Source organism: Schistosoma haematobium, chromosome 1 (assembly GCF_000699445.3).
Source record: "Schistosoma haematobium chromosome 1, whole genome shotgun sequence".
NCBI classification, from domain to species: Eukaryota; Metazoa; Platyhelminthes; class Trematoda; order Strigeidida; family Schistosomatidae; genus Schistosoma; species Schistosoma haematobium.
The window spans coordinates 26,923,914-26,936,998 of NC_067196.1; the positions used below are offsets into that span (position 1 = coordinate 26,923,914).

Sequence of the window (13,085 nt, forward strand, 5' to 3'; positions counted from 1 at the left end):
AAGGTAAAATATACTATGATGTAATGGTTGTTAATGTTAGTCAGAATAGAATCTATGAATAAAGTATGCTTGTAAACTGTCCTTGTATGTGAATAATGAGTGATATTATCAGTTTTTCGTTATATCCCCCATTTTTAATTAGTAAATTTAAACGATAAAAACAGTTCTGTTATTTATTTAACAATTGTCTTTCTCTACAATTAGACGTACAGTTGAACAAATAGTTAAATTGGTTGTTATACGTGAATACTTTTTATCTCACTAGTTTTTGTTCATCTGAATAAAAGGAAATATACATATCAGTGATGAGAATAGAAAGTAACTATGTCAGCTCATTGTAACAGTATGTTTAAATAAGTTAAGTGGTAGGATGATTGAGTATAGTAATAGGAGTTCACATATGTACATAATAAACGAATTAGCTACAAAACATAAACTAGTGTAGTATGAAATAAAGAGAGAAGCAGATAAGGTGTGGTAAGAGAAAAGAAGAGGTTATAGTAGTAGGAAAATAAAGTGTAACAATTCACATATTTAGTTTATTAAAGGATTTATTGACTTAATTTACTTGGGAGAAGGGGTCATGAAAGAAAAGAACCAATGAAGGAGAAAATAATAAACTATCTAACTACTGCAATTACTATGACCAGAATTGATTGCAGTGAAACCATTATGATCACAATTGAAAGTATTGAAAAAAAACTTGAAAATTGATCTTACTATCATGTACCTTTATGTAGAGATAGATACTTTCCATAATAATGATAATATTAATAATATCAGATAAATATGAACCCACGTTCTACATAGGAAACTCATTGTCTATCATTGAATGAAGTAACAAATTAATCAGTTCATTTCATGATTAACAAGTTGATTAATTAACATAAAATCATCAACATGAGAAAATAAATCCATCTCTTTCTTTTTCTCTCTCTCGTTCTTCCTTTTAATACACAAATACTTTTTTTTCATGGGAAACTTACCATATTCAACTCATTAATTAATATTTGCATGAGAAATTTGCAATTTTTATTAAAAGCTTAGGATATTTAATAGGGTTATCATAGGTTGTATAACTGTTAACTTTTAAAGCATTCTCTACTTTTTCATTTGTTATAGGATTATGATGTTTAATTGGAGTACTAATAATTGTTGTATTATCAGTAAGAGATACAGTAGGGATTTGTAGCTCAGATTGACGATTTATGAAGAGTTTCGTTCTCTGAGGTGAGTGGTTCAATCATGAAGTTTTCGTTGTCTTTTTGAACAACATTCTTAGCACAAAATTCAGACTGAAGTGGAGGAGATGGAATAGCTCATTTCTAGCTGACCTATATGCTAGAGATATTGTCCAAAAAAAATAGTGAAAGTTCCATGATTAACCCACTCAACTCAAAGAATGACACTACAATTAAGTAATGGAGATCAATCATTTCTTGTTTTTAGATATAAACTAAAGAAACCCGTCAGCCAACATTTTTATGTATCTGTATATATATTGGAAGTTTTGCCAATTGTAAGATTGGATTTCTAAGATTTTTTTATTTGATAAAACTTTGTTTAATTCGATAAAAGTAGTTTCCTTCAAACACACTTATATCAGCCTGATAGCTCATAAAAACCAATGGTTACTGAACACTTGAGGAGTTCTGAACTTGAACCGTATTCAGAAGTTGACACTTTTGACTTAACTTTTGCTTGTGACATAACAGCAGACAATGTCGACGGCTAAAGACCATTATTGATTAATCCTATTGTTAGGTCTGATTGTTCAGTGATGGGAAATATGCTCTATCACAGACTGTTCATTTGAAATAGGGAAGATGGCTCAGTGGTTACAATACTTAGCTTGCAACCATTAGATCGTGAGTGCTAACTATTGTAGCAGTTACCCAACATTAGTAATTGACTGTTCTCTTGCGATTTATGAAAAAGAGGGCTCCACGACGGTGCGTATCCATCGCCTTCAAATCGCCCGTCTGGCACGGTTTCTTGTGATTGAAATTTAGTTTCCTACATTTTTAGCCTTGGTTAACAAATGCATTAATATGATACGTTTCTAGTGATATCAGATAGACATTATATTACTTTTGAATCGATTAACTTCATAAGTCATTTTCATTTGATTTCTTGTCAATTTACTCGTGCTCATTTGCTAGACACTAATATTTTAGTAATCATTGTTGATAGAGTCTTATCCATAAACTTCCGTACCTAACTGATACAAAATCACTATGTAGTCGTATTTTAGCTCGAATCATTCTAAAGAATCAGTAAGAAGCTTTGGTTTGTCTATACTTGATATTTATCATCAAAACATGTATAGAAACTATATCGTCTTGAGAGATCTTTATGTGAATTACCTAATATCATAGTCATAGAAAATATTTATCTATACATACAGTTTATAATCACAATAAATATACTTCAAAAAGAGATATGACTAGGAATTCGAAAAGAATTATAGACCTAACAAAATTATTAAGATAACTTTTGTTGATCCACGCCAAAATAAGTTTACAATTTCATTTCGATATATATTTTTTATTGAGTTCTTTTAACCATTCCTCTTACATGCATCTTACATACATAACTATCAGATAACATGTAATTTCATCATTCAAAGTTCTAATAAATTATTGTACAATATCTATAAATAAGAAAGATTGAAAATATTAAACTATTGTACAGTAGTAACAACAAATAAATGAATTATTATACATTATAATGAAGAAAAACAACAACAACAACAAACAAATATCATTTTGCCTATAGTAGAATAGAAATAAGTTGAACAACTGTTCTACCTTCATGATGATTTTATACGTAATTTATATTACTGTTATTATTATTATTATTATAGTTCCATTTTAACGTTGTTTATTGGTTAAATGAAAAAGAAAACGAAATAATTCAAATTAATTTAAAAACAGTAGTTTACACAAAAATTATCACTATGGTAGAGGAATCAAGAAAATAAAAAACCCATTTCTGTCAATCGAATATTTCTTAATAATATATGTCTTTATTTTTAAAAGAAAAGACTATGACTGACATTAATATTGAAAAGGTATAAGACAACATTAAAATGGCTTTAGTCATCAAACTTATGATCATTATCATTTATGGTACATAGAAATAGTTACATATACAAAAAATAAAATAATTGAAGTTCCTAGATAGTTTAATTTTTCATTTATTTTTCCACTTGACAAAGAAGAAATACACCACATGTACATTATAAATTGTAGTACTTCTACACTATTTTAAAACTGAGTGACACAAGACGTGAATAGATGTTTTCTGTTTTCTCTTTTTTTTAAAAAAATAGTCAAAATTCGTCACCTAATAACACAGCAGGTGTTTTTTAATCATATAATTCTGAAATAAAGAGTGTATGCAGTCATGAGATTAAAAAAATGTGTACCTTCTTTAAATATATATGTATAGAATACGCCACACCCATATATGAAATTTGAAAGATTAACATAGAAACATCAGCTGTTGTGATACTTTACCCTTCTACCATGATTTCAAAGAATACGCATACTACAACTACAGAAATCTGTAAGCACACATTGTTATATATCTAACTACATTGAAAAGTGGAAAACAATCACGCTGTCACCAAGATGAAGTCAACTTGTGCAAATCTTCGAAGAATAATAATTAGATATTTTCTCCTCTAATATTCAAACTTATTCTATGGTAAACTGTTATTCAAGAATCACTTTTATTTAAATCTAAAATAAATTATATGTGCCTATCTATCTTCTTATATACACTTTCTATCAGGGTCAATCATCCTATTGTTTTGTACACTAAATCTATAACACTTTGTGGATATACTTCTATAGACATTTTCGAAGTGATTGAATGTACATTTTCGATTCTATAATAATGACTATGCTCTTAAAAAAACTTCAGTGTTTTCATACAACAAAGTTTGTAGCCAGTATATATATATCACTATCGACCTATCTGATAAGTTAAGTTTGATTTGGTTTATATGATTGACATTAACGAAATACAAAATCCTTAGATTAAGACGATTAGCTTTTAAATAATTGACTGACTGTGAATTATAGAAATTCAATTGTCAAGTTGTGTGAAATCACATGAAAAGGGGGTTTTCATTCTAGGTTCAATGAAAAAAGCTTTCACTCGTACTAAAATTCATCAGGTTTAATATTTTTAAAACATCTTTGTTAAGACTTTATCGGTCAAAAAATTATTAGTAGCCATACGTCACTTCTAACAGATACATATCTATTTATTTCTCTTACAACCCTACAATAATAAAACTGCACAACTTAGTATTACCAACAACAAATATCTTAACGCGACTAAAGTGCTTTAGTAAAGTTCATTAGTGTCTAGCGATGGAAACCAATTCTATTTGAGACCTGTTAGTTGGATAAATTCACATTTGTGTTGATTTTCATACCAGAATTCTAACCTAGTGCCTTTTGTTTCAAACGCTAAATGTATTATCCACTGAGCTACTCACTTTGACTAATAGTCAGGATGTGCAATGGGTATGAAACGCGCGTTGTACTATCAACTGTTAGCTACTATCCAAATATACTAAATATTGTGAACGTGCTAAAATATAGAGGTGACCCTTTCAGAATGTACATATACAAAAAGAAACTCATCTTTTGTAAATGACTTTCGAATGACGTACATTTGGTACAAACTGTTCATTTTAAGAGTTAAAATATCAAACTGTAGTAATGATACATACAATAAAACGATACCATGAAAATAATTAACATAACCAAACAAATATATATTCCACAATCAAGTTTGTATCATACAAGTTATCAATAGATCACTTAACTTTCATCCATAAAATTCTTTTTTTAGAATTTGGCTAAAAATGTTTTCAGAAGGGTTTTTGTGAAAATTGTAGTAATTTCAGCAGTCGAGATCATGAGTCAGTTGAAGCTAGACCACCATGGAGAACCTGGAAGCACTGGACGGCCGTTTCGGCCTATTGTGGGACTCCTCAGCAGTGCGCATCCACGACCCCGCCTCGCGGGATTCGAATCCAGGACCTAACAGTTTCGCGCCAGGCGCTTAACCAACTAGACCACTGAGCCGGCATCTAACGGTGTTAATGTCTAACTTCAACTAATCCACGAAATTGAGCCACACATCCATCATTGTCATTAGTGAGTTACTACCTCACAAGTGACCCGGTTGAACTCCACTGGTCAACTGACTCATGATCTCAACTGTTAAAAATGTTTTGTTTACTTCAGAGAACAATAGAACGCAGAAGATAGTACAAATTATTCCAAATATTTCTAAATCCTTTGAATTGAACTAATATTATATAGATTGACGGTGGTTGTAGAAATACAGTATTTTGTTGGATGAACAATATGATTTAAAAAAAAGGAAATACGCAAATAATGAAACATGATTATCGTATGTATATAAGATCACCTATTTTAACAGGTTTGTGTAAAAGATAGAACTGAAAGTTTCAGATATAAAAAAAATCATAGTTACTATCCTATAACAATCAACAACACTTGAGTGATTCCTCATATGTACTATTAAAAATAATATTTGATTACTTGTCAAATGACTATGACCTTTCCCCTCTCTCTCTTCTTCATACATAGGATTTTCTTTTAAAAACTGTCATCTAAATGACATATAAACAATTGTTGTCATATCTTCAAAATAGTTGACAGTTATCATTATCTTTATGTGTATATAATCTAAAGTACATAAAACATGAGATCAACTCACAATAAATTCATGTTATCATTTGACATCTGATCTTGTTTCAATGTAAATCGATTGAAAAAAATATACTTGTCAAGCATTGAAGTTCTATCTGTACTTGTATCTATATGCCAATTTAGTTATAAGTCAATTTTTATTTGTTTGTTTGTTTAATTATTTATTTATTAATTCATTTCATCATTTGGATTGTAAATAAAAAGTAACACAAACTTATCAATATTAACAAATAAAATAACAACTGACAATTGTAAGAAAGAAAAAGGAAAAGAAAACAATAACAACGAATCTAAAAAAAGAGAGAAAATAATTGACAATATTTTCCTTTTTATTTAATGAAAAGTTTAGTTAATATTTTCTTTTAAATATTAAATAAAAGAGTAATTCACATAGATTTTGTAATTCATTGGATGCTTTCCTAGTATGAAAGGATAAATAAAAGAGATGTTATAGTGGTTAAGATAGGTTTTTACAATTTGTATATTATTTATTTACTTGCCTATAATAAAACATGGCAATTCTACAGTAATAGACATGAAAAACGACATAAAAATGAGGAATATTGATAACAGTAATAATAATGAATATATATATTTGTGATATCCCAATAAGTAGAAAATTGTATTTCTGACATTTCGTGACTATACTTATGCCCCTTCTTCAGAATAAGCAAATAACCAAAATAAAATTAACACAAGTTTAGATAGTATAAATAATACTTTGAAGAAGTGGCCTACATTAAATCACGAAACGTCGGGAATACAATTTTCAACTAATTGGGATATCACAATATATATATATATATATATATATATATATATATATAATTTTCTACGCAATGCTCAATTGATTTGAAACTATCATGTTCAACCATGTCATTGATACCTACAAATTCACAATAACAATGACAACTTCATTGTGTCAACCTCAGTTTTATAGATACTTTCAAAACTTACATTTATGATGTTCGGATTGTGCAGTCCAATAAAGTAACTAGGATTATTTATTTCATAAAGTGTTTAACTTTTTGTTGTTGTTACTAACCAGTTTATATCACTTGAAATTGAACTCTTTATAAACTATATTACATTTTTATATTTATAGACTTAAAATAATATTAAAATTTAGAGAATAGTGATACACAATACCCAGGAATCTATTAACGTACACAACTAAATAGTTTATTAAATAAATGAACAGTATAAAGTAAAGATTATCTAAGTAGCTTCTGGTAAAAACTGCTCTTTGTTCAAGTATATATATAATTCATTTAAAGCTTTCTAAGTGAATGAGTTATACTTGAAGGTCATAAAATAGAAAGAAAAGTTTATTCGATATCAGGATAACACTAGGGAGAACTAAGCCAGTGTAACTGAAAGCTGTTCAGAGTTACTTGACTTTAAAGGAAAGTAAGATAACAGAAACTTTTGTAGAAATGTGGTTTTTTAAGGCCAACTTACGTTTGCAACTTCAGCCGAAAGGTATTTTGAATTGTTATTTAGTTTACTAAACCCCCGTAAACCAAAATACCGGTTGTGATCTGTCAGTAGTTACAATGGAAACACTGGCTTAAGCAACAAAATCTTTACAGACCCCTGCATATTTCCTAAAACAAAATTTAGACATTACGATATCAATTTCGCCCGGTAAGAATATTAATTACTGGTCAGGAGTAATCAGAACCTAATACTTTATCAATAAGAACTCGGCAAAAACTATTATTCAAATTCTTATTAAGATGCAATGCTTAGCTCTTTAAATAACTTGCTTGTTACTTTCCTCTTGGTGAAGTTTAGTGAAATTGTCACGTCTGCAGTACACTACTAATAAGTAGGTAACTAAATTGATAATAAATATTCAGGGCTGTTTCAGATCAGAGGGATTTAAAAAATATCAGTGCTAGATTTCAGTTTATCGCCTGGTTGTTTTTAAATTATGAGTATAGAAAAAAAGTCATGGAATTTCATTTCCTGAAACCATAGAATGGAGTTATAAGGTAATACTCAACAGTGAAGGAACAGATGTACTACTACTGTTTGTGTGTATACGATATAGAACCCAAGTTCATGGTATGATTTATCTGGTTTGCCAGAAAACAATTTATATACAAATTTTGTGTGACAACAGGTAATGATTAGACTCCAAAGATGGACTTGGCAACTTCTAGCGAGTCTCAAACTAATAGTCGGCGACTACGTATACCAATTTTATGGCTGGATTTACACATCACTAGTATTTTTTTCAACCTACTCATATTTTAGCGAACATTATAAGTCTGGATATGGGATAGCTAGGCATGCATAACACATATGCTAACCAAATAAGTTATTAAGATATGTGACGTCACCATCAGGTCTGTATTTTTATCTTTTACCCAGTATACTCAACCTTGGTATTGGTCAAATGGCGGCTCCACAATATGCCAGCAATGCTTCGAATACACTTATGACTAAAGTATTCATAAACTACGTCTGTATTTAAAAAGAAGAATATATTTGTAAAATCTCAGCGAATGAATTTTAAGTAAATCCAACGTTTCGCCTGGCAATCTGGTCCAAGCTTTTTCAAGGAAAATATAATCAAACAACAAAATTATCGAATAATTTTGTTGTTTGATTATATTTTCCTTGAAAAAGCTTGGACCAGATTGCCAGGCGAAACGTTGGATTTACTTAAAATTCATTCGCTGAGATTTTACAAATATATTCTTCTTTTTAATGTCTCAAATGAACTCGGCGCCCAAATATTGTGAAACTATTCGTTTAAATTTAGACGAAAGTTCTTATTTACGTCTGTATTTGTTTCCACAAGCTATGTTTTACACCCGTAGAGCAATGCAGTAATGCTATGCAGTATACTCGTCTCTTGGCTAGTAGACGGACATTGAAAGTCTAATTATAATGGTAACGTTAGGATTTTTATCACCGAAATAGTTTCCTAATCACATACAAAATACTGCCCTCAAGTTAATAATTCTCAAGATGTTGTATTGTAAAGAAATTTTTTGGCGAAATTCCCACTAAATGATGATAAAAATTATCAGTGGTAATAATTTTTAAAACTCCTACTCATTTCACTTATTATATCACACTTACGGAAATCTGTAAGATCAAAAGAAAAACAAGTATATTCTCAAAGAAAGTAATCATAAGAATAAAACTGTTAATCGAAATATTTATTTTCATTAGTAACAGTGGTGAACAATGAATACCATTAGTTCAACCTGGTAACCATTTCTCGATTCCTTATAATAGCCTTGAATGTTCGAGATAACCTAAATAATACAACACAATTATATGGTTACTTGTGAATAGAAAGGTGCCTATCACTGGGTGAATTATTGAGCTAAACACTAGAAAGTTTTATTTGAATGCCTTACGAGTGATACATGTAAATCAATTTGTTATCTTATTGAATAATGCCTACAAGGAATTTAAAGTTTTAATGACTATAAATGAAATGGTTCGCAAGTTCACAATCTGTCAATGAAATTCCCTTCACAAAACTAACTGAAATTATTAACTATATGATCATGATTGAGTGAATATATGTTTGAATTAAATTTCTTTACCTACAAAGTCAACCAAATCGATTAAAGTTTAGAATGTAGACGATCAGATTATAGCTCAATGATTTGAAGGTATTGTACTGATGGTAATATAAAAGATCTTTGGAGTTCAGTTGCATGTTAAATAATTGACTAACGTAACAAACATATATAACTAGTTCACAAGATAAGTTTCATTTCTAAGTTGTTATAATAATTACTTCATTTAGATTATGATTTGTTAATCTATCAATAACATTTTAATTCCACGTTATTTTTTTTTCATAAACATTTCAGATATTTGACTTGGCTAAGATGTAGAAAAAAACAAAACAAAACAACAACAATCACCTCAACATTTCCATTAAAATTAGAAAACAAAAAGAAAAATTATTCAAGTAGAAATGCGTTCAGTATTTGCTAAAAAATCTAAAACAAAATTAAATCCTAAAACAAAACTTGAACCAACCATAGAAAATGAATTAATGTTAAAATCAGAAGAGAAACATTTCACAGATGAACAAAATGATAATTTACAGAATAAATATACATTGAGAAGTAAAATTATCAAACATAATTCACTTGATAAAAGAAAATCAGGTGCTAGTTTCAAATCATCATCATCATCATCATCTGATGTTTATATACGTCGTGGATTAGGTGTATCAGTGACATTTGAATCAACATTACCAACACAAATATGGCAAGCATCACCAAGTCCTTCACCACCATTAAGTGAACAAATAAAAAATGATGAAAATAATCAAGGTATTAAAAATTCTACATCATCTTCATCAAATTCACAGAGTTGTGAATCATCTAATGAAAGAATTCGAATGAATTATAAGAATCGTCATGGAAGTTTAAATGATATTCATGAATGTGATGATAGCAGTGATGAGACAAATCCATCTCGTTTGAGCTATCCTTCGTTAAGTAGTTGTACTAGTAGTGATGAAACAACAACTAGTCAAGAAAGATTAAGTCATCGTTTAAGTAGTAGTACTTCAGATAGTAGCTCCAGTTTAGATTTACGCATATTACCAAATAATGGAACACATTCCACACAGAAAATTAATGAAAAACATCACAAAGGTAAAAAAGATAGGGAAAGTGAGAGATATTCAAATCGTAAGGTTGTTAATGAAAAGCGTCGTCAATATAAATCACAAGGTCTGAGTAGCAGTAGTACAAGTAGTGAAGAAGAAGATTTGGAAGCATATGGGTGGGATGAAAAAACGATTTCTGCTTTGACCAGCAGAAATAAGACTAGCACGACATGTCACACAACCGCTTCCAAAGGAAAATCGGAAAAATGCCCAAAGAATGTAAATGAATCCCTTACAAGTCCGAAGAGAGCGTCATCTTATCAAAAATATGACTTGCGCTGGAAACCAGATATGGGACTGGCAAAATTAAAGCTTTCTTCTCCTGTAAGGATTTGCAATCAGTTTCATGTAGATTCGCCTATTATTTTTCCTCAGACATGTATAGTATCCCGAAGGTTAAACTCAGCTATCCAATCTAATTGTCCAAACACGACGAGTTTTACTTTACATCCTTTTACATTGCCTACCAACAGCTTTGTACAAAATTCTTCTCTAACCAATAGCGAACTACTAGCGGTTGTGAATATTGATTTTCGACCCTCAGCAGAGTGGAAAGAGAGATACAAACTATTAGGCGTTCGTCAGGGGGAATATGTTTGTGTTTTGAATCAAAGCTTATCAAGTCCAACAATCGCTAATTCTGTGGATGGAAGAATGAGATCTACACATGCTCAACAGAAAGTAATGTTCCCGTTGACGGAGAATAACTTTTGGTTATACGTACGTAGATGGTGTGTTGACCACCTAGTAGCTACAGGAACACCAGGATACATTCCTCGCCAAACCTGCAGAGTTTTATCGAACTGTGAGATTACTGGTCTGAGGTGTGCAAGTCAGAAGGCAAAATCGTCGTGGGATGGAAGTTCAAACAACTTCATACCATCGAATGATTCCCAAACGAATAACACTCCCGCACAGAAACATGTAGTCATGCAGACAAATGATGAGTTTAGACAAACAAAACCAGCATCAAATAAGGAGTCGACAAACAGAAGTCCGCACTCTAATTCAACATGTTCTAACCAAGTTACTGTAATGTTTACTACGCATCTTGATAAGAGAAATCCTATGTATTCATTACAAAACTTTACACCAGATACATCACAAAACTTCCTGCCACCCCCACCCCCAGGCTTCGGTTCTGGTGGGTCAATAGGCTCGGAAACAGAAGACAAGGACTCTGGAAGGGGTCCCAGTTCAGGTTCAGAATGGGGGAGTGGTCGTGGAGGTAGTTCAAATATAACACTAGATCGGTCTATAGTGGAACATACCTCAAGTGAAGTGGGATTAGACTATCAAGGTTCACAATCAAACAGACGATCGAGAAATGTTAAAAGTGCTGAGGAATCTCAGCTTGGATGGTATGCACCTACAGGACTAGAATGGTCGGATCGAAACTTTCATCCAGGTGAAGAATCTCTATCCCGTGACTCAGCGTTTCAAAGCCCGAATACAGATAACCTAGCATCATCACTACATATTACAGAAGTAAGTCAATCTGCTGCAAATAAGAGTTCTTCAATGCAAAAAGCATACTCACCATCTGCAATAACTCTAACGACTATTACCGGAAACACTCCTGTTTTAGAAATGAGACACAATGGGACCCCAACCCTGTGTGCTCGGGGACTCCCTTCAGCATCAACAACAGATAGTTTGGCCACAAGTACAACAACTTGTACTACAGTGGTCGATATAAGAGAAGGACAAGATGAGCATACAAATAACCCCAGAGCTGGTCCATCCACTAAATATCGAGTACCAACGCCTGATCCTTCATGTTGGGAACCGTATAAAACTGTAATTCATGTGAATGAAACTAGTCTTGAAAAGTTTACTTTAGTGTAAATATGAATAAAGTAACAATCAGTTCAAAATATAATGAATTATCAGAGTGCAATTATCTTGCTTACACTTCCAAATAACAGAATATATGCAATTTATTTATCACCCATAGGCGGATTTCAAAGGAAAAAATCTCATAAAAGCAAATCAGAACTAACTGTGTTTATTACTGGATAATTTTCATTTGTATTTGTTGATCTAATTATTACTAGAATTGCTGATCTGATGATCATATGTAAATAAATTTTTTTTTCGTTTTGTTTCAGCAATAAAAACTTTAACTTCGAACAAATTACTTATTCTAATATCAGTAGGTCAATAACAACAGATTAAACTTAATTAAAAAAGACAGTACATCCCATTGACATTTTAACAGTTCTTCATCATACTCACTACACTTCGTCAGTGATTAACCGAGCACTTGCTCTGCTTTATTATGAATCGAAGCTATATCAATCTTAATAGAAGCCTAATTTTGATAAGTCACTTTTTTGTGCCATTGTTATATCAGTGTGGTTTAATCACTCAACTTTAAGCTACTGGTTCAGGTGTTTGGAAACTCATATCTAATCTGATTAGAGGAGTCAGTTAGTACATCTACATTTCACATGACAATAATGGTTGATAGATTTTATACTAATCTATTCCTGGATTACCGAGAAACTTTTAGACTGAGAATATTTTGGAGTTCTTTCACTTATTACAGTAAATAAGGTGTTTTTTGTCATATTTTCCTAGTAGTCATTCTGATAATCGGTTTTATCACCACGAACTATTATTATTTCTGTTGTTAGTAAATCAAATCAAATTCTAGTAAGATA

The 13,085-nt window shown here is 31.0% G+C and overlaps 1 protein-coding gene across 1 annotated transcript in view; it reads left to right on the forward strand.

The window, feature by feature from the left end:
- Positions 1–12,600, forward strand: part of MS3_00006350 (uncharacterized protein) — a 63,858-nt gene extending 51,258 nt beyond the window's left edge. Inside the window, exon 2 of the mRNA XM_012936258.2 lies at positions 9,608–12,600. Coding sequence (XP_012791712.2) covers positions 9,715–12,267 — 2,553 coding nt within the window. The 5' untranslated portion in view covers positions 9,608–9,714 and the 3' untranslated portion in view covers positions 12,268–12,600. The remainder of the gene's footprint in view (positions 1–9,607) is intronic.
- Positions 12,601–13,085: the final 485 nt, after the last annotated feature.